Source organism: Hipposideros armiger, unplaced genomic scaffold, assembly GCF_001890085.2.
Source record: "Hipposideros armiger isolate ML-2016 unplaced genomic scaffold, ASM189008v1 scaffold_80, whole genome shotgun sequence".
Classification (NCBI taxonomy): domain Eukaryota; kingdom Metazoa; phylum Chordata; class Mammalia; order Chiroptera; family Hipposideridae; genus Hipposideros; species Hipposideros armiger.
This window is the reverse complement of record NW_017731430.1, coordinates 926,946-950,177: the sequence shown is the minus strand read 5'-3', so window position 1 is coordinate 950,177 and position 23,232 is coordinate 926,946. Positions and strand designations below refer to the sequence as shown.

At 39.9% G+C, this 23,232-nt stretch overlaps 1 protein-coding gene across 5 annotated transcripts in view; it reads right to left on the bottom strand.

Annotated features, from left to right (window-relative positions):
- KCNB2 (potassium voltage-gated channel subfamily B member 2) overlaps window positions 1–23,232 on the bottom strand; it is a 375,151-nt gene that overhangs the window by 328,959 nt on the left and 22,960 nt on the right. For 3 of the 5 annotated variants that reach the window (XM_019643579.1, XM_019643577.1, XM_019643578.1), the window contains 2 exons: window positions 18,891–18,963; window positions 16,583–17,264 (listed from right to left, as the gene is read on the bottom strand). In XM_019643579.1, the coding sequence (XP_019499124.1) occupies window positions 16,583–17,161 (579 nt within the window). In that variant the 5' untranslated portion in view covers window positions 17,162–17,264; window positions 18,891–18,963. The remainder of the gene's footprint in view (window positions 1–16,582; window positions 17,265–18,890; window positions 18,964–23,232) is intronic. The other 2 variants (XM_019643580.1, XM_019643575.1) reach the window with 1 other exon arrangement.

The window sequence follows — 23,232 nt, the reverse complement described above, 5'->3', positions numbered from 1 at the left end:
CCCTCATATGTGGGATCCGAACCGGGGCCCTCTGGCATCCCAAGCGAGTTCTTAACCATCGCGCCACTCGGCCGGCCCATAGCTATCAATTTTATTTCCCATAAAAATCTTGTGATCTCTTCAAAGATTACTTTTCCTCTGGTGTGGTTGCACAAATAATTAACAGCTGAACTGAAAACATAGTTTAACTTGACAGTTACCTTTTGCAACTGAATTGAAAGAATTAAATTATACTACAATGCCACTAAAAACTCTTAAAAACTGAGATATAATAAAGTAAAAAAATTTAACAAATGAAAATGGTTCTACTCAGCAGCTATCTCATTAAAATTCTTAGAAGACATGTATAAGGCTTAAAGCTTTCTTACATACTAAGTAGTTCTTCCAACAATAATTTTATGAATTAGTAAATTGAAACATGTCAAAAATACTTCCTAAGTGGCTGGGGAATTTTAAGGAATTGACTAAGGTTGTTCTAGAAAATTCCATCAGTACAGCATTAAATATCAGAATAATATTTGATAATTGAACATACTTGATGACCAAGTGGCATGCTGATAGCAAGCAATTTTGAGATGAAAAGGAAATGCCTTATTTTTATTAAAGAAAACTCAAACTAGAAATTTTCAGAAAATATCTTTTTTGGATTATAATAAAAGTCAGTTTCCCCATGTTGATACCATTATGGTTCTTTAAAGTTTTGTTGTAAAAATAAAGATCCTTTTTGACATATGCCATTAAGAATTTTTTTTTTTACAGATTCTCTTCATAGTCCTACATAAAGACACCATGTTGTAGGTCTGTCTTGATTCAAATCTTGGATTTATCCACATTTGTGACTTATCCAAGTGGATAACCCCCACTTGAGCCCAAAGTCCTGCAAATGGTGGGTGGCTGAATGTAAAGAAATGATCTATTTATCCTCTAGAGGGCATGGAAGGACTGCCTGCCCCCTGGGGCCAGATCAAGCCTCCATCCATTGACACACAGGCTACATTTTACCTATGAGCTACCATTTGACCCAGCAATCCCTCCTCTGCGTACCTACCCAAACAATTTGAAAACACTTATTTGTAAAGATCTATGAGCCCCTATGTTCACTGCAGCATTATTCATAATAGCCAAGACATAGAAACAACCTAAGTGTCCTTTGGCTGATGACTGGATATAGAAGATGGGGTACACATATATAATGAATAACATTAAGCCATTAAAAAGTTGAAATATGGCCATTTGTGACAACATGGATAGACTGTGAGAATATCATGCTAAGTGAATTAAATCAGATCGATTAGGACAAGAAATGTATGATTTCCCTCATGTGGGATATAAAACAAAAAGCAACGAAAGAACAAACAAAACAAACTCACAGACACAGACAACAGAAGGGTGGTTACGAGAAGGGAAGAGGGTTAGCAGGGATGAAGAAGGTAAAAGGAGTCAAATATAGGGGGACAGAGGAAGCTAAATTTTGGGTGGTGAGCACACAAGGGAACATACAGATGACGTATTATAGAATTATACATCTGAAACTTATAATGTTATTAACCAATGTTACCCCAAAAAATTTAGTTTATAAAAAAATGAGTTCCCAGAACCTGTAGTTCAGATAAAATGAGCAATCTTAGCAAAGCAAAGCATCTGAAAGCTTGCTTCTCAGCAGCACCTTTCTTTGCATAAACCCTGTGGCACACAGAGCAGCCTACACACTATTCTAGAGGGAGAATTTATACAATGGAAAAGTGGAAAACCCACATCGATGGCTCTCAGCCTATTTCAAAAACATAAAGCCATTTTAAATGGGTAAGAGATCCAGATTCCTGAACCTGCCTAAAAGAAACCTAGCATTACTCAGGTCTAATCGCTGCGATGAGATATTCAATTTCTACGTTGTTTAATTTTCACAGAGAAATAGAAACACTAGAAAACACTTGGTCTTGCTGTTACAGCTGCCCTTTGGAGCAGGTACTGAGTGTTTGGTATATGCCAGGAACTGGGCTGGGTGTCAGGAAGTGAAGATGAAGAGATGTGGTCTGCACATTCAAGTGAGACAACCTAGCTGGGAAGATGAGCAGAGCACAGCAAGAATCTCTAGATTATGACTATGAAGAAAGAGCTAGGGAAAAACAGACAGGGGAGAGTCAGGTGGACATCACAGCAGAGGGACATATAAGCTGAGACACAGGAAGGACAGAAAAGGGGCAAAGGGCATTCTAGATCAGAAAAGCAGGGGTAGCCACAGAACCATGAACGTGCCAGGTGTATGCAGATGTGGCTGCAGCCAGGTTACAAGGCACCTTTGTGCAAATCAGTAAAAGATGTCTCCTCTGGGTGGATACAGCCATGTGAGAGGACTGCTTGTTGGGAGCAGGAAACAACCTGTCTAGACCAGAGCCCTGCCTTCAGAGTAGTCTAGAATATAACTGGAGTCTTATCTACAGTAAGTCCTCACTGAACATTGTCGATAAGTTCTTGGAACTGTGGTGAAACACATAACGAAACCAATTTTTAGCATAGACTAATTGCTATAAATGAGTTAAGCTCTGTGGCATCTCATCAATGTTACAACAAAACAACGTTATTCAAGGACGTTATATGAGGAGTGATATGGCATGTGGTCAGCTACAAAGGTTGTGAAGTGTCTTAAATTTAAAGCTAAGGAGTCTGAACTAGGCTGTGGGCAATGAAAAATCACTGAGGTTACCAGTTCGGAAATGACCCAATCGGCCATGTTTTTGAAAGGTAATTCTGTTGGCTACACGGGGAATCAATTAGAACTGGAGGAAAATGAAGGGGAAAAATCCAGTTAGTGACATCACCACAATCCAATGAGATGACCAATGCCTAGACTGTGGCCATGGTCCCAACTGAGTAGAAAAAGAGCAAAAGAGGTTGCAATAGGGACAAAGTACAGATTTAGCAGGAAATGGAAGGCTCAGTGGTTGTCATCAGAGTTCAAGATCGCAATGGTAGTTGCATCCATGTGCTGAGGTGAAGATGGGGAACGTTTAGGCTAAAATTTATGATTGGTAGTTGTCCTGCATGACAGCAAGGGAGTACAGCAGTAAGATGATTTTTAGTCACCAACCAGTTTTCAGGGACAGGAACATTAGACAATGAAATGATGAAAAAGGTTATGACAAACAAAACGGGACAGGAAAAAGAATTGTGGGGAACTCCAGGCTTCATGAGACAGGATACAAATCCCAATACGCCACACAGTGAGAGACTATAGACACGGATTTGATATTTCTGGGTGTCACCTCTTTAACCTGTAAAATGGGGTTAGTGATATCTTTCTCACAGGGTTGACAGAAGGCAGTGGTAGGCCAACTGTGACCCCTGGGCCAGGTCCAGCCCACTGTCAAGCTGTACTGAAACTCAGCAAGGCCCATCTGCTTACGTGTTGTCTGTGGCTGTGTTCACACCACAAGAGCAGAGTTGGGTTGTTGTGACAGAGACCTTATGGTCCCCGAAGATGGAAATGTTTACTATCTGGCCCTTTACAGAAAACGTTCGCCAACCTCTGTTGTGAGGGTCCCTATGAAAATCTCCAAGTGCAATAGATGTCACGCAGCAGATGCTCAATATAAACTCTTCCCCTCCTGCCCTTTGAGGAAGGTCATACTCGTTACCGAAGGAACAAGAAAATGTAGGTTTTACTTCATGACTGGGCTGCAGGGAACAAGGTTCATTTTTACCAGGTTATGAGGAAAGCAGTACTTCTACAAAAGAACTGGTCTCCGAATCAGAAGACAATAAGAACATTTGGATGATATTAGAGAATTATAGCTACATGTCACCGAGGACTTGGAAAACAGACGCTAATATCGCCTCATGATAAAGCATCTGTTACTGTATCAGGTATCAATTAACCACCGTCTATCCCCCCAGAGTCAGATTTCTGCTCCAAACAGGAGGCTCTGGGGATAGTGACAACTATTAGGAGGGAGTGAAAGCAAAACCAGCTTATTTTGCACAGCCAGAGCTCACGGATTAAGGGAGGGCCCAGGGCATGTGAAGAATCAGATGCTTTCAAGTAGAGAGGGAAAATACTATTTAGATCATGGTTTTAAAGACTCTAGAATAAAAAAGTCTACCTACTCTCAGACTCAGATCCTTTGGCTAAAAACAAATGACATATATAAGTTAAGGACAAAGTAAAATCTGGATTTTCCTGGTTTATTTACCTTCTCTAATTTGGACTCTTCACCACATTCAGTGTCACTGAAATTTAAGTAGATGTCATCTCATGAAAAGGTTTAGAACCAGGCTAACAACAAATGTGAGATCCAACTGGTGCCCAAGAAATCCAATGGAAAATCAGTTGCTGTTCGTGTAAAGCTCGGTGTCTATATTCAGTAATACTGCATTGCATATGTAAAAGTTGCTAAGAGATCTTAAAAGTCCTTAAAACAAGGAAAAAAAATTGCATGGTGATGCATGTTCACTAGACTTACTGTGGTGGTCATTTTGCAACATTTACTAATACCGAATCATTATGTCGTACACCTGGAAATAATGGAATAATGTTGTATGTCAATCGTACTTTAATAAAAATAATTGCCCAATGAAGTGTAACTAAAACATCTCTGATGAAAAAGGCTCTTGAGGGAACCATCAAAGCCATATGTGAAGCAGGCCGTGGGACACGATTTCCTTTGCATCCTTTGGAAGGGCTGACCCAGGTGATGGGGCTGAGAAGCAGTTATGGAGAGAAGAACAGGGGAAGGTGAGCCTCCTCAGACAGAGAGAAAAGAAGAGCTTGAAGAAGGAATACAGACATTTCTTCACGTGGGCTGAGCTACAACGAGAAAGGCATTTGGATATTTTCAAAGCACCCACTGGTGGCACTGTGGCATCTTGTGGAACCATCTCAATACTAAAAGTACCCTGTGAGGCCACCTCATCGCAGCCAGAACACAGTGTCTGGTGAACAGCAGAAACCTGTCATCTAGTCTTCGGACTCAATTTTAGGTGTATGCATCCAAGTGCAGCAGGGGAGAAAAGTTTATCAATGTCATGGCATATGCCGGAAAACTTAACACAGACCGGTGAATGCAGGACCCACATTTTCTTTAATTGTAGTATAATATTTCTTTAAGCACAGAACCGTACCTGATGCATTGTTCAAATATGCCTATCAAAACAGTCTGCTACCCTTTAAGGTACCTCATGAATAATGTATACACAGCACTTTGAGAAAAAAAAAAGTGTGTGTGATTAGCACTTTGTAAACACTCCATGCAATTTAAAATATTTATAATGGCTCATGAGCTAGAGTTTGAAAAATTAAGACCAGTGCTCAAAACAGATTTCTGCTTCGAATTATAATAGGCTCATAATGCAATTACTTATATAATACAACGATTTTCACACCTGCAGAATTCATTTGAGAAATATAATAAAATGTGCTGGCTTTTTTTTTTTTTTTAGCTGAGCCATCCTGCCACCTATTGGCAGCTCAGCGGCAGCTCAGCTCGGGCCAGGAATCGAACCGCTGTTGCTCAGAGCTCACACTCTTGAGTGAGCTCTTAACTGAGCCACTCGGCCGGCCCTTTGTGCTGGCTTTTTTATATAGCAAGTATGTAATAGCAAATTCATGTTATACTAGATTCTAGCCTACTATTTCATTTTTCCTCTCATTGCATTTGTAGTTCATTCCTTCTGTGGCATAACAAATTATCACCTTTTAAAAAACAAGATTGCCTCTAACCTAAAACCTGCACCAAAATGGAACAGGTTGCTCACCTTAAGGGTATTATGCAGGGCCTCTGGCTCACTTCCGAAAGTGGAAATTACCATTGTATGAATGAAATATCTCTAATATATAACAGCACAAATCTGTTGCTATACATCATACATAGTGGCACTGAGTTATTTTTCAATTCAACCAAATTCTGGTTGAAACTAGATGCTTGGACACCAATGTACAAATTAGATAATCTCTATACAAAATGTTGCCAAAGACAGAGATGACCCTAAGAATTAAAATGAAATTTGAATTTTTTAAAATCTAATTTGAGGCACACATTTAGTTGAGGATTTCATTCAGGTGTCACTAGATAAGACAACTGCACTCCAATATCCAAACTTTAGGTTTTATATTAATTAGAGATAAAACAGTGATTAGAAGGTGGGGAGCTCTTTCACTCATGTGCGAATGAGGTTCGTTCAGTGAAGGACGCCACCACCAAGTAACCCCACTCGGAGCTGGGCGGGATTCCTTGGCTGTCTGTGGTGCTGCTATGGTGTGGGCTGCAGAAGCTATTTAAAGTGGCGTTCGACACTTGTGGTTGTGTCAGAAGTGACTCAAGACATAAGCAAAAGCATGAAATCTAGGCGGGCAATGACTTCGAGCATCCTGAAACAAAATCCTGGCAAACTCAAAAAAACATTTTTTTCCTGCTATTCTTAGATCATTAGAGCAATTCCCATGGACTTCCTGCCTGACCAGGTTATCACAAAAGTTTATATTCTGTCTGAGCTGTCATATTTGGATGATAAAGTTATATCTACCCTAGATTACCAAATATAGGTTGAAGTTCATTGCATTTTTGTGCAGATGGATTATTAGAATATGCTCTAACGGAGTGAGGGCAGTGTGTTTAACAGGTAACACACACACACACACACACACACACACACACTCACACGAACAAAGCTAGTTTAGGTACCACTCAGTGAGGGCTTCAGCTACCTGGTCCGCCCACCCTAAACACAGAAACCAGTACAAACACTGTCAGCTGACTCTGTCTACTTCGGGTACCTGTCCTTAGTATTATCCAGGATTCTTTCACTTAAAGTTTTCTAAAGATATTAAGGAGATGAATTAAGGGGGGGGGGGGAAACCCATTCATTTTACACACAAGCAAAGGAGTTAACTTACACACAGATGTATACACAGCCAAAACTAAATATAGATAGGTACAAATCTGATACAGTTCTGATGTTAGCTTTTAGTGCCTCCTGAAAAACTTTTAGAGAGATAAAAGCAAGCATCTGATGCCTCTTGTACTTTTTTATTATCTGTCTCTGGGCCGGTCACCATACTTCTCTGTTCCCAGCTGATCCATGTCTGGTTTCTCTATTCTAGATTAATTTTATCTGTGTATCAAGGCTGACCTAGCAATTACAGAAAAGTCTTGGTCTCCTCCAGGCCTTCAAAGTTCTGACTGTAAATCATAAAGGCATCATCACCTTGTATTCCAGGAGACGCGAGGAAAGAGGAAGATGGCTGAAGGGCTGAATGCAGCTGAGAAATACAGGAAGTACAGCTTGCCTTCGATGTCCACACGCTGTGTGCAGCGTACCGGCTGCCATGGGCTGGGGACTCCTTTATCCTAGTCTGTTCCACTGCAGAGGTAGGAAGGCTTTCAACGACCACCAGGTGGCAGGTGGGCAAGGATGCTTCTAGGCCCACTGCTTCCTGTCACTCTTAGCACATCTAAATCGGGTCTTTTTAATGAGGGATGTGTCCTGAGAAAGCTTCACCAATCTCTACCATACCATATAATCTCCCCTATAAAATACAGGAACATTTAATGAAAGTTGGTGCATGTGTCCATAAGGAGAAAAAACCACATTGGGTTAGGCTAACACTGCCAGGCGGCCAGCCAAGCTCACTCACTGTCAAAGCCACTAGTTCCTCCAGGCCAACCTCACATTATACAGAATTCAGAGATACACCTTAGCACATTACAGATTATTGAATGTCATGGAACTCAGGTTATTCTCAAATGGAATAAAACCACCAATGCTAAATCAATTCCAGAACTGAAAAAAACCTATTGTAACCTAAAGTTACTTTGTGAATTATATACTAGCAGCTGGAGGTTTTCTATGTAATCATGCTTTGATCAAAAAGGAACTTTGGTTCCAGTAATTCTTTTAGAACCAATTTTGTTAATTATTTTGAAAATGTCTTTATCAGAACGGTCAATTCACAAGGATATACAGAGTCTTTATGTTAAGAATGACTCTTACATTGGGGCAATTAACAATATTCTCTAAGGCCAGAGAGGTAAATTTTTCTATCACAAACACATATTTTGTTTATGAAATTCAATTCCATTTTACATTGTAAGATTGTAATTTTTAATTGAAATTACTCAAAATGTTTGGCAAAAAACGAAGTATTCCCTAGTACTGCAATAATTTAAAATATGTTTCTTCTAGTTCTATTTTTTTGCTTTGAATTCTTTTATTGTTATTTTATTTCAATTATCAGTGTACACATTTTAAGTAAGCTTCCTCTTTTGTGGAACAAGAGGAAATGTAGAGGAATCAAAATTAAAGGGAATGCTCAAAGCTTTTTATTCTTGATGATTCAATGTATGTAATAGTTAACATTCAATAAATATTCAATATTTTATAATGGAATATTTAATAGTCAATAAGTTTGGCTAATTCAACATTCCATAACAAACAGTTGCATATCAACAGGTTCGTTTCCTTCTATATGCCAAGTATTTCTGTAAAATATAAGAGCACTAATAAAAGAGAAAAGATTAGTGACATTCAAAAGAGCATCTTTTCATGCTCAATTCCAAGGTAACTAACTGCTCTATCTATACCATGTCTCAGTGCCAACTGATGATTATAAGGGGACTGGGGCATTTTCTAACATGTTTGGGGGAAATTTAAACAGTAACAATATAAATAAATATGGATGAGGCAATGGCTAATCATCTCCTTGAGGAATCAAAGAAGTTACATGACTGTACTTTCATGCAATTATTAGATGAAACTTTCAGGGCAAAATTCCACTGGACAACATAAATGCTTCTAAGAAAATAATATGGAGAGGCCATCAAGGTCAAGGCATATGCACCATGGGAATGTCCTTATAAACTCTTAGCATTTGGAAAGTATTTCTCTTCTTCCTTTTTCAAAATGGGACATAATGATAAAAACACAATGTAAAATATTATTCAGAACCTTCTAGAGTCTTCCAAAGTGGAGTATTAAATATTGTGGCCATTCTCTCATAATACTTATGCTTACCTAAAACAGAACACCATTCACTTTTTAATGTCTCTCACTTGAGATAAACAAATCTGTTAATAACCAAAGCAATGTACATGGATTTTCAAAGCCAGATTTTTCAATACTGCCAATGTACTCTGTTTTGTGATAGCATTAAATAACGTAGAAAGAACTCAGTTTTTTGTTTGTTTGTTTGTTTTACTTTCAAAATGATAATTGCTTATTGAGGTTTAAACATAAAGCTTGAAAGGAATCTGAATGTCTTTTTTTAATATTAATGGAAACCAACGATTTTTCAAAAGAGATGGAAAAATTGCTTGAAAATTAAGACTGGCCCTCTTCAAATGTGAGCAAGAAGCAAAGAGGAAATGAAAAGTGCATGATTCTTAGGTAATTTAAAAAAAAATACTATTCACATGTAAGGTGATCATATAGTTTATTGTCCAAAGTGGGACACTGTTTAAGAGTGAAAGGAGATGCTGTTAATAATTAGTCTAGGACAAAAGGCATTAACCCAGCTGTTCTCAGTAAAGCCAGGACCTATGGCACCTTAGGTAAAAGAATGTGGGGTGTGGGCTTTATATAAATCTCCCCCTCTTTTCTCACCATTCTCTCCCTGATCAAATGAGGGCAAGTGGACAAAGAGCGGTGCATTTTTAGGGCAGCCTGTCGGGGAAAGCAGAGACGCACTGATCTAGAACCAGGACCACTGAAGCTAAAGAACGGAATATTTGAGATATTTTCATCAAAACCCAATGTTTTCTATCTTATCTGTTTTATTTTCTTATACCCAACTTCTTCTAGGCTTTCAACCAGTTAGTCTGCATGGATTATATATTTTAGAAACACATATCTCCAAGCTACACCTCCACAGACTATCCAAGTCCTTTTATGCCATGGCTTGTGAGCACCTCTGAACTCACAGCGTGTTATGTGAAGAGCACCAACAGCACCTTCTGTACAGCCGGGAGGTAGATAGAAAGGGCAGGGCAAGGCAGGAAAACAGTGAACAACACAGAAACACCATGGCTGGCACACTAATTAGCCACTCACAATCCTAGATAAGAGCTGGAGGGCCAGCCGGGTGGCTCCGTTGGTTAGAGCGCAAGCTCTGAGCAACAGGGTGGCCAGTTCAATTCCTACATGGGCCAGAGAGCTGCACCCGAGCTGAGCTGCCGCTGAGCTGCCAACAGGTGACAGGTTGGCTCAGCTAGTGAGAGCACGTGCTCCTAACAATAAGGTTGCCAGTTCAACTCCCACATAGGATGGTGTGCTGTGCCTACCGGCAACTAAGATTGAAAGTGGCAACTGGACTTGGAGCTGAGCTGCGCCCTCCACAACTAAGACTGAAGGATGACTTCACTTGGAGCTGATGGGTCCTGAAAAAACACAATGTTCCCTTTCCTAATTCCCCAATAAAAATCTTAAAGAAGAAAAAAAAGAGCTGGAGTACTGCTGGGTCGACAGAGGTGCCTCGACAGAGAGAGATTTCTGTGAAGGCTCATACCGCATCAGTTCACTTTGGGGCCCATTTCCGGTTTCAATGGCTACTGCTATTGTTTATCACTAAGAGAGGCTTCTGAAAGCTAAATTGAGAATTTTGTATGGGCAGAATTGTTCACTTGACTATATATATTTAATATTATACACACACACACACACACACACACACACACAAAACGTGTGAAAGTTCTGTTTTTGGACTAAAAGGAGGTAATTTATGGCTCTGTTCCAATACCTTTCTTTTTTTCATTCAAAGCATTAGAATGACTGATCCATAAGCCATAAATAGAATGAGATGTTGTGCATTCTGTTCCCCTGGAGCAGAACACAGGAGATCCTGTTTGAGTTGGATTCATTTTCACTTCACTATTTCCGTGACTTGAAAGGCAAACACTGGAATTCACTTAGAGGGGGGCGTGCGGTTCTCAACGAGTTGTCACGGGTCGTGCACCCAAGCAGACACCATCCCCTGGGAAACTCACAGCTTTGACCTCAGGCTCTCCAGAGGGCTGGATGGAGCTCCAGGGACACACACAGTCTGTACCTCTGCCACCACCAGCTTCCCTCTTGATCCAAGGATGATGAAGGTCTCCTAACCCTCCCATGCTTGCTTTAAGTGCTGTGCTGTGCCCATGGTGATGGTCACGTGGGTGTGTGGAGGTAACGATCCAGGGGCAGGACACACGGCCACCTCCTTTCCCCCATTCCATGCATTCTCCAAGGGAGCAATATCCCTGCAAGGGGAGAAAACTGGTTCTTGTGGGAAGAGGTGAAAACCATCTTAGCTATTACAATAGATTGTAGCCCTCCAAACGCTGCCCTACCTGACAAAATCGTACTCCTTAGTGGTTGAGAAACAATTCTCTAGTCAATCATTGTCCCTCTTCTGAAAGAAGGAGGGGTCAGTGAGGGTGGGAGGATAAGGAAGGAGGAGAGAATGGGAAAAAACGGAAGCGAATGAGAGAGGAATCCTTGGGTAAATAAGTGGTAGTGATGGATAAGTAGTGAAATGGAGGAGAAGGAAGCAGAAAATAAATAGCGGCCCCCACTTGACCCTGGACCCTGCCCAACAGGGCTGCTGGGGGCTCTCACTGGACCAGTTCCCGTGAACAGAAATGTCTTCCTGCAGATCTTGCCTCACACTATGCTGATCCAATAAGGCTGCTTACAGTTTAGCTTCCTGACCTGGCACTTGACATGGGCCCCTTGGAGGGCAATGCCCTGCACACCACGTCCACTGCACACCACATCCACTGCACACCATGTCCACTGCACACCACGTCCACTGCACACCATGTCCACTGCACACCACGTCCACTGCACACCACGTCCACTGCACACCACGTCCACTGCACGCCACGTCCACTGCACGCCACGTCCACTGCACGCCACGTCCACTGCACGCTACGTCCACTGCACACCAAATCCACTGCATGCCACGTCCACTGCACACCACGTCCACTGCACACCACGTCCATTGCACACCATGTCCACTGCACACCACGTCCACTGCACGCCACGTCCACTCATGTGGCAGGCTGAGGCTTGCCTCAGAAGGCTCAGCCATTCCTCACTGGGTTTGCCTCAAGGCTTGGTTGATTTCCTTTGTCCTTGACCTCGTTCAGAGACCCAGAGTGAGGGTGCCAGGCTGTCCTGAAGAGTCCATACAGCTCCTTCCAGCTCTCAGGCAGGCTTCTGCCCTTCCTGGTTGGTGTTTCCTTCCAAAGGATGATAATACCGCATGCCATGGCACCCATTCCCTTAAATGCTTTCAAACACCTCTTAACGGAAGTCGCTGTATGCAATATTTAAAAGAGGAATAGCTACTGCAGTTCCTTTGGGAAGAGGCCAAAGAAAAGAGAGAAGAATGTTTCCCATCCAAAGGCTGACTAAACTGCCCTGGGCTGGAGGAGGGACAAGATCAAGTCAGATTCCAAATCACTGCCCAGGAAACTGGCAGCCAGTTAAGCCCATCGCCTCACCGGCACGTTCCTATGAAAGGCATGCCAGCATGCCACATCAGGGTAACCCAAAGATCTGTGCCTTGGGCTGGGCCCCACATTCACAAACAGCCTCATATGTAAACTTTATACCTTATCTCTACATGAGGGTATATATACAGTCACCAAGCTACACCGACAAGATTGAAAGAAGACAGTCTATCTATCGTACAGATATGAACTTGTGTCGCATTACCAGATCACAATATGCCACAAAAAACTATGAAATCATCATTTGTATTGGCCCTGTCATTATTTTGTGAAAAATACAATTCTATTTCATGGTATTTTGTGTGTGTGTAAAAATGTTATTTTGTTAAATATAGACATTGCAAATATACCACACTTTTAAACTCTGTTTTGGCATTGTTTTTCCGTTACTCATACCAGAAAGCTCAATTAACAAAAAAGCATGCTCTGTAAGAGAAAAATTGTTATTATCAAGGTCACACTCAAGGACAAAGTGTGACAGGTCACTGGGCCTTGCAATAGCTTTGAATATCATAATGGATGCACATAGCATGGGTTAAAGAATTATTACTTAATTACTGCATATTTATTCCATGTTAATGAATAGCTATTATTACCTACTATGGAATATTTGATAGAAAAGGTCAAGTTTTTCCTTCTCTATTAGGGATTTGACAAGTAATCTCATAACTATTATACTTCATTACAGAAATATTATAGATAACTTATAAAATACAGACAACCAACAGAGAAAAGAACAAATATTTTCAAGGATATGAAATCCCTGTTTAAGCTAAGAGAATATATCTTTTTTAATTCTGGAGCGAAGGAAGTGTCATCCTACATGACTACTTGAACGTCCAGAGTACACAGAGAACATTCTATATATGTTCAACTGAGTTACTAAACTGAATAAGCAATAATTGAAAAAAGGCAAAATAAACACCTGTTCTCCTCCAATGAGATTGTACCTCCTAAGCAAGTTAGAAAAACACGTAGATTACAAGCAGGGCTTCACAGCATAGTAGGATCCTGATGTGACCATACTATTAATAGTGAAGGGGAGTATCATCCTACCAGCTTTAACAAAACAAAGCATTCCTAGGTTGTAAGAGTATTATTCACACAAACCTAGCATTAGCACTCCCCTCGCCAAGAATTACTCCGGAGAAATAACAAGTTATAGGACTTGAGAAGAGTGCAGGAAAAGGTAGTAGTTTACATAAGACATCATACAGAGCTGTTTATAAAAGGTTCCAAACCTCAGACAAGTGAGCAATACTTTCACTAAACTACTATATAATCAAATATAAATGATTTCCATAATATTTCACAATTCAAACAGAGAGGAAAACACAGACACTTAAACAAACACAAATCCTTTATGAAAATTTAGTAAAGAACCTAGTTTAGCAAAGTTTCACTTAAGATTAATAATTTGGAAACAAATTTATTATTTATAACTACATAAAAATTTCCAAACCAATATCCTTAGCTGCTAGGTATAGTTTATAGGTAGCTATCTTCTTTGTGTATACATAATTTGAAGAAAGCTTAAAAAATCTGTCTGATACATGGGGGCATATAATGTAGTAAGCCATCATCAATATTACCGTCTCAGACATCAAGAGATGGCTGCTTCAGCATTATTTACGGTGGCCAAGACATGGAAACAACCAAAGTGTCCTTCGACAGATGACTGGATAAAGATGATGTGCTACATACATACAATGGAATATTACTCAGCCATAAGAAAAGATGAAATACTGCCATTTGCGACAACATGGATAGATCCTGAGATTATCATGCTAAGTGAGACAGAAAAAGTCAAGAACCATAAGACTTCACTCATATGTGGGATATAAAACTGAAAGCAACAAACAAACAAACAAACAAATAAAAAAATCACGGACAACAGTTTATTGGTTACCAGAGAGTAAGGAGGGGGTGGTAGAAGAGGGTAAAGGGGGTGAAATATATGGCGATGGAAGGAGAACTGACTCTGGGTGTTCAACACACAATGTAGCATATAAATGATGTATTACTGAATTGTACACTTGAATCCTACATAATTTTACTAACCAATGTCACCCCAATAAATTTAATAAAGATAAAAAAAGAGAGAGAAAAAAAAGAAAGAAAATACTAGGCTATTGTAGAAAATGCTAATTGTCTTCCGAAGAAGTAGATTTTAAGTAACTACCAACTAACACACAGTTATTTGCAAATGAAATAAAAATAATGAGAGAGAGAGAGAGAGAGAGAGAGAGAGAGAGAGAGAGAGAGAGAGAGAGAGAATATGAACTGCTCTTTTTAAAATTTAGGGATTAAATAAACTCCTTCATCTGGGAGATCAAATTATTGACCCTATTCCATCCTTACTAGAAATTCTTCAGAAAAATATATGTATATGCTTTAAAATATTTCCTATAACAGTGATTAATTTTAGATATGTGTTAATAATGCTGTTATAAGCAAATAAACCACATTAACCTTCCAAATTTTCTTCGATTTAGCTACTTATTTTTATATACTATTTGGCTAACTCCCTCTCAAAACACTTGGTGGAGCAATGATTTATTCTTCAATTGCCTAAAGGCTTGAAAGAGTTAATTTAACACCTAAACTACTCTCTTAAGTCCAGAATTTATGTCATTCATCTTCAAAATTCACTCCATGTTTTCAGGAGTAACTCAAAAATGTAACTAAACCCTTGACATTGGAAAAGAGCAGTAACCGTTCTCAAACCAAACCCCACAAATGTAGCACATCTATTTCTTTCTTCCAGACAATACACAAGTAAACAAATTATTCGTAACCACAAAAAGACCTAGTGGAAATTTTCCATTTGCAACAACATGCACATTTCCTCATTATGTACAACAGAAATACCATTCATTTCATTTAGTTCCACATCTTAGCCAGAAAGTAAAATGCCTTTAGGAGTAAACGAGGTGCCAAGCCAGAATATTAAGTAGTATAAAAAGCAGTTTGATGAGCATCTACATTTAGGTGATTATTTACATTATTTACAAGTCATTGATTATTATGCAGAATCTTAATTTCCAATCAAAAGGTCCATATGGCATTGTATTTCTGTAATCGTTACTATTTATAAGAAAAGATAATTGAAAAAAACTGTAATTTAAAGAATTCATATGATGACACACACTCTTTTCTCTATTTCATGTTCCATTTCATCTAATCTGCACAAAATATCAATACCATGCTTCTGCAGCTAAAGATGACTGTTTTGACTTTTTACTTATACTTTATATTGCAATATAGGACTAAATATATGGGATGAAAATCGGTTGGCGCTAACCCTCAAAGTTCTAAATAAAATCGGATAAACAGAATCATGCAGTTGAATTAAATACCGAAACTACTGGCAAAAAAATTTACTCAGGGAACTGGATAATATGCAGGCACAATGGACACACATGAATTTACGTAGCTTCATAGCAAGCAAACATTTTATGAACTCACCCATATGGTAATACCGCAATTGTGGAAAACATACCCCAATAGTCAGACAAATCATTGTCAGAATAGAGCTCACAAGGAGAGGTCAATGGGTGCATGTGGACACCAACTCATTCTTCACACAGCTTAATGAGATAGACCCCTTGCTCACGCGTGGGGCCCCCAGCCCTCTGAGCTACACGGGGCCACACTCTCTTCTCTGCACCTCTAGAGAACCAGGCCAGGAGGCACCCCCTCCACTTTCAATGACAGCACCTTGCTTTTTACTCAAGATGGAGCCCAGGCCCCAGCCTTCTGCAAGACTCCATGCCTGATGGAGCTGAGCTAGCGCTCTCTCCTCAAGCCTCCAAGTCACCAACACCGCACGGCAGGAGGAAACCAGGCCTCCTCCATCCTCCGGGGCCCAGGCCTGCTCCTGCTCAATAGTATCTATAAAAGGGTGATGCCATGACACAGGCAGCATACCTGCACGCGACCAGGTAAGACTTGTGGAAGGGATTCACCACTGCCTCGGCAGCCACACGTCCTTCTGTCTTACCAACACATCTCACGTGAAGACAACCGCACTCCCTGGAACACAGGCAGCTGCCCTTCGCACCGCGCACAGGACAGCAACGCTGCCACGCTTTTCTTACCTTGGCCGCCACGGAGGAGTTGGGCTTCTCCAGTAGGTCCCACAGCTTCTTCCTCTTCTCAGGGCAGCAGGTGTTATCAAACTCTTCTCCCTCTCTCTCTCGCATGGTCTCGGCCTCCCGCCGCAGTTCTTCGTTCATTTGCTCTTTCTTTTGGTGATACCTGGCTTGGCAACAGGACTCTAGGTAGATCTCGTCGATGCCCCAGTAGTCGAGCTCTTGGCCGAAAGACAGGGCACACATTTCTTCCATCATGTGGAGCTTGCCTGTCCGGTAGAAGTTGAGGATGGACGTGAAGGCACCCGGATGCCGGTCAAAGAAATACTCGTTCTCGCCCAGGTTGTAGTCGTCGCACACCTCCAGCAGGCTCTCGTGGGTGTTGCAGTCTCGGAGCTTCCCCAGGCGGGTCCTGGGCAGCCGGTCCAGCGTCCTCCACAGCACTTCGTGGTTCAGGCCCCCCACGTTGATTTTCACTCTCCGCGAGCACGTTTTGCTCCGAATGATGTCCACAGGTTCTGGTGGGAGAGAAAGCGTTGACCTTGATGTCTTCCGGTTTAAGCCAGGGGGGGCCTTTTCTGCCATGGTGAACGGAACACGGCTGCAGAGCCCTGGACTGCACAAGAAGGAGACGTGGGAAGGTCAGCTAAAGCGATGTCCCTCGGAGGCAGGCATTTCCACGGACGCGCTGGGGGGAAAAAAAAGCAACAACCATTTGGTTACTTGTGTCTCTTCTAAAGCATTTTGCAGTTCTGTGGGATTGCTCTGCTGCTCATGCACCAGCCGGAGGTATGATGTTAATCACTGTGTATTCATGGAGATATAAATGTTTGCCTTAGTATATAAGGAGGAAAAGACAACTCACTGTACTGCACAGAACAGGCTGGGCATCCAATGTAATCCATCTTTAGCTGACAACTTGCAAGCATGTCACCAGAGCCTTTCTCATGCTCTAGACTAAAATATCCATGTGATGATCCACTCTTCCTAGATAAACCAGACACCTTAAGCTAAACTGACCATACCTCCAACTTGTCCAACCAGTTCCTGTTCTTTCTCCACCTCAGATTTACGCCCCGCCCCCCAGCACCCTTATGCCCAGCCCCCTCAGCTAAAACTCTGACAAGTCCTGATCCATCCGTCCTTGTCCAAATAAGCACCAATTCCACCTCCTAAACAAGCTTAAGCTCTCTCCACCACCGTTCCCCAGGCCCTGCTACCCTTGAACCATGATGCTGGTTCAAACCCTTAGCATCGCTTCCCTGTATTTCTACAACCTCTTAAACTGGACCCCGAACTCTGGTTTTGTCTGTCTAAAACTCATGCTCTGCGCAGCTACTAGAATTGTCTCTTCAGATACAAACTTGACCTTGCCATGCTTTAAACCCTACAAAGGCTCATGATTGCTGGCAGTATGAAGTCCAGTTAGCTCTACTTGAATTGGCCTGCCTCTCCACCCGCACGGCTCATCTCCCCCTCGTCACTATAATTCCAGCCACCCCAGGCTACACACCTTATTCTGTCTCAAACTTCTGGCCTTTCTTCATACTGCATCCTGAAATGGCCTCCACCCTTCCCATTTTCTTTTGACTGACTGCTGCTTGTCCTTCAAGATGCAGCTCAGACATCACCTCCTCCATGAAGTCCCCCATGGTATCCCTCCCCTAGGGCCATGAAACTCTCTGTGAATGTCTCTTCTATTTCATCAAACCACTGCAATAGCCCTTTTCCCACAGGATTCTGGGTACTCTTGAAGGCAAAGACTATTTTCTCTACTATTATATCCTTATCACTGAGCACCGTGCTTACATATTAGGAGGATTAAATAAATGTTAAATAATGAATCGATTCTTTGCTTTCCAGAAGGCAGCTAGCAAAAGATCTAGTAGGGCTAATGTATATGGCCAGAAAAATGCATACATGGAGTTATTTGGATCACTATGTATCTATGTTTATGTTGTGTGTATATATGTTTGTGTGGATATAGCATGTCAGAATGTGTATGTGTGTGTGTGTGTTTGTATTCTTTTGCTGCACAGCTCCTTATCCTATGTACTAATTCCTTAAAATATTACTGCTCTAGTATTCCCTCTTGTTGACCTAATATTCCTTATTCTGATCTGCAGCAGCAAGCATCTTCTTATGTGATCCTCCCGTTTTTACAGAAATTCACAGAGCTTCAAGAAATTCATCTAAAACACCACTTGTAATGTAAAACACCATTTTTTTTCACAAGTCAATTGTTTATACCAAAGGGAAGAGCTTTTAGATTTAAGAAGTCCTTATAATTAGAACTCTCTTTTAAGATACACACCAATTTATGCATGTCTCTGGTGTCTCCACTCCCATAAGTTAAATTTATTTCCCCCATGGAAGCCGAGTATCCTCTGAAATGAAAATAAGTCAAATTTATGAGAAAAATATAGATGGACTATATAAGAAGTATTTCAAATAGGACACAATAAATACACTTGTGTTGGGAGTTTTTTCAACTGCATAGTCACAGAAATATTTTAAGCACATTATTACAGACAAAAATGCTTATTTTTACAAAATAAAGAAGAGTTAAAAATAATTGGGTAACTCAAATTCTCTAATCCTCAAATTCTTAATCTGCAAAATGAGGATAATAGTATCTACTTCATATGACGATTAAATGAGGTAGTTTATGTGAAGTACTCGCCATAGGGAGGTATATCTGAATAGACTAAGAAAATTCATCTTTCTCCTTTAAGTGTGGATTCCAATTACTGAAAGAAAACTAAGATTAAAAGCTATACTAGCATCTATTAAATAAATGCTAGCATTAAATTTTTTTTATGCTTATATTCTGTCTTCTGAAGTGGTGTATAAACTTGGAAGGCCAAGAATTGTTGGTCCCACCATTTCTTTACTGAGCACTGCACATACACATGACAGGCACCTCATAGCATGTATCTTTGACGCCACTGATGCTCACATCCAACTTTTGTATTCAGGTGACAATGGACTATATGTATATATAAATGCAAAATTGAGCATCAATATTAGGATCAGGCAAAACTGCTGACACTATTAGAGATGTGGCAATCCAGTGATGAATCTGAATCTCTTCTCCATGAAATAACTTGGTTGTCGGTACAATAACATCTCAGCAATCCATACAGATTATGAGAACAGTCCACATGAATAATAAGCATTTTTACCTTGGCTACAAATAAACATAAAATGAATTTACTCTTTTTGGAATATCATCTTTTATACTAATGGGAAGAACATAAACGGGTTTTGAACTGATTATAATATCAGATAACAGGTTTTTTAAAAAAAACAAAAAACAAGAGCAAATTCCAATGTGACACCATCTCACGTTTGTGGTCAGGTGCTTAGCGTGACTTGCTTTCTTGTAAAAAGTTATGACTGAAAGCATAAATGCTATGTCGCAGTTGCCAGTAGGTCAACCTTTGTCTTCAATAATTTCACACTAATGACTTAGAGTGAATTTTCTTTTTTTTGTAGATCGTGTGTCTCAAGTGAAGAGAGGTCATAAGAGTTAAATTTCAAAATACCTTCTTCACTGATCAAGAGCTTTCTATTATAAGCAATCCAGTGTTGATTACAAATCCCACAATAAAAGACAGACGGAAATTCAATGCCCTTCCTTCAAAGCAAGGGTAGAGAAATTTAGGAGGAGAGGATGTGACCTGTTCATCTGATTTTCTTAAGTCTTAAAGATGATCTGTGCTGTCTATTGTTAACTGTGGCTACAAGTTTTTTATTCTCTCTTGGCAGAAATGTCCTGCTTGTTACCTGCTAAGGAATGGAGGCTCATAGGCATAAATTCTTGAGCAGTTAAAGAGCTGTGAACAGTACTCAGAGAGTTAATCAAGCTTTCAGGGTAGTTGAGGAAAATGAAGATCACATATGGAAGCCCACAATTCAAGTCACCCCTAATCAGCAGGGCCTTTGAAACTCACTGGGCCTTTCTGCCTGCCTGCCTGCCTGTCATTCTCCCGTCTCTCTCTTCCTTTGTGGTTTTTCTCTCCCATTTTCCCCCCGACACTGCTTATCTTTCTTCCGTTCCTCTCCCTCTCTTTCCTGTCCCATTCCCTAGATCTTCCTATCCTCACAGCCTCTGAACCAACCACAAAACCAAACTCTATATTTTCAAACTTGTACATACATCCTATTGTGAAAACCTCCCGAGATGAAAATACTACATCCCTCTCCAAAAGAAGAGAAAAACACACCTCAACTTTTTTATGAGCGGTTGTATGAGATTGCAAAAAGGGGCTGTGCTCTGAGACTCAGGACCCCAGGTCCAGTCGGGCCGAACTTCTGTACCCCTGTCGCCTTTTTGATTGGACTTCGGTTCCCTCATCCATTAAACAATGGCATTTCCATGCCTATAATTCTTTGATTTCCTATAACACCTGCTGAATTTTTTCCTCCCTATGATTCTGTGGCCTTACCATCTTCCCCCTCCAATCATCATCCTTATTTAGAGAGAAATAAACATCATCATACTGCTTCAGGATCCATGAAAACATTCTTTCATGTCTAGTTTCTCAAGAAAAGGTGTTCATATTTCATTTCAAGAGCCCTTTAATATTTATCAGGGCTTGAAACAGGCTATGTTCAGAACATGATAAAAGTTTCATTTATTTTATTTAGTGTTTAGTTGCTTTTCTAGATTTTAACTTTTCATTTCTAATCTATGTTCTTTTCTGTTAGATCAATTTTATTTCTAATAATGAATCCATTGGCTTCTGCTGCGTTAGGTATGGTGTCTTGCCACTCTAGAGAGCTTGCAAAATTTATGTTTTTAATTTGAGTAATTAAATTGGAAATGATGTTGTGTTTTCTCACAGATAGTTTTGTAAGTGAAATTATATCTATCTTAATAATTTTATCCCATAAGAATTAATCATGTGATTGAATTTAGTATGTAAGTATAATATAAAATGTAATAATTCAAATCTTAAGCTGTGAAGATGTTATGCAACTGTGTAGAATTTATATACATAAATAGTTATAAATGGAATGCACATTTTTATGCCAAGGGCAAAATCTCAGTGAATCTTTTCTTTTGGCAGTTTTTTTATTTATTTCACCTCATCCGATCAATTAAAAGTCAAGCTTGCAACAGTCAGTGGACCAGTGCAAATGTACTAAACATCCTTTCATTAGTTTGTTAGAGATAAAAGCGACTCCTTAGACAATAAACAACAAACATTCTCGTTTTGCACAGCTGCACCCTGCTCCTACCAGCAGCATGAAATTATGCTGCCACCCATTTGGGGCCAAACCTGACAAAACATAACTTTCTGATCCTGGCACCCTAATTACAGCTTGAGGCTGCAGGTTTGAAAGGGGAGCGGGGCTGACTGTCATCTCAGAAATACTACCATGATGTCATATACTTGACACTTTCTTAGTATAGCAAGGCAGGGCTAGTCCCATGTGCGATTCTGTGAAGATGAAAAGCAAATCTTTCTAAAGATTTAAGTGATGTTTAACATTTCATTGCTGTGTTGCTGGTACACTCTGAACAAGCATTTGCAAACAAGCAGCTCTGAGACCTTTAAGTCTATGTCACTCTATGCAGAGCTCTAAAGCATATTCTCAAATTTTCATGTATGGTATTAAGTAGTAAATGCATCTTTTCATATAACAGCTATTTCTGTTTCAGAGAGCCACAAAGATAGTTTGCAGTAGATACGTAGAGAGAAACGCATTAGTTGAAAATATAATCAATGCTTAATGGTTTTTTTTAGTACTTGCTGAACTTTTAAAAAGCACCTCCAGAATTTAATAATGAAAAAAAAATAAAATTACATCAAGTTAAAAACCAAACAAATTTATTTCAGAAAGATATATAGTATTTCAAAGTAAGGTTTTGGAAACTTTCAGCTATCCTAAGAAATTCAACAAAACTGCTCAATTACATTAGAACCTGGCCAGAAATATTAATGAATTTCATACTATGTATTGCTTTTTTTAATACGTGAAGTTCTAGTAATATTGAAATGTTGTCCTTGTCCTCAGAAAGATGGAGGGTGGCATTTCTTTTCTGCAAAGGCTGCTAATATTAATATGTTCCTCGATTTTAGCACAACTGTTTACTCCTTAGTTTCAAAAAAAAAAAAATCCAGGACTTTATCCTTGATATAACCGATGCTTTTTTTAGATACACTCAAACAAAATCCTAAAAGCTTTGCTTTCAGTGGTCAAAGGAAGCATTGGGTTTCAGTAAGAAGGGGAAAAAGACAAGTCATAAGTAGAATATGTAATATGAGTATCTTTCAATATCATAGATGTCTCCAAATAACCAAATTTATAAATAAACTATTTTATTTAGACACATAATTTGATTTTCCTTCATCAGAATAGAGAACTATTTAAAGCATTAGATCACACACAAACATAATAGAAAATTGACCTTTTAAAAGACATACCCAACAAATAAATCTCTATTCTGAAAAATATAATACTGATGTCAGAATGCACCTTAGACCTTTCATAAACGACAAGGCATAGTCGTGACTGAAAATTTTCAGTCTGATTCAAAACACACACAAAAAGGCTCAGATTTTTATATGAGCGCTCAGTCATTCAGCTGGTAGATTTTCTATTATGACGGCAAAAGCATCCTTTACGTTGGGGCCCAAGATATG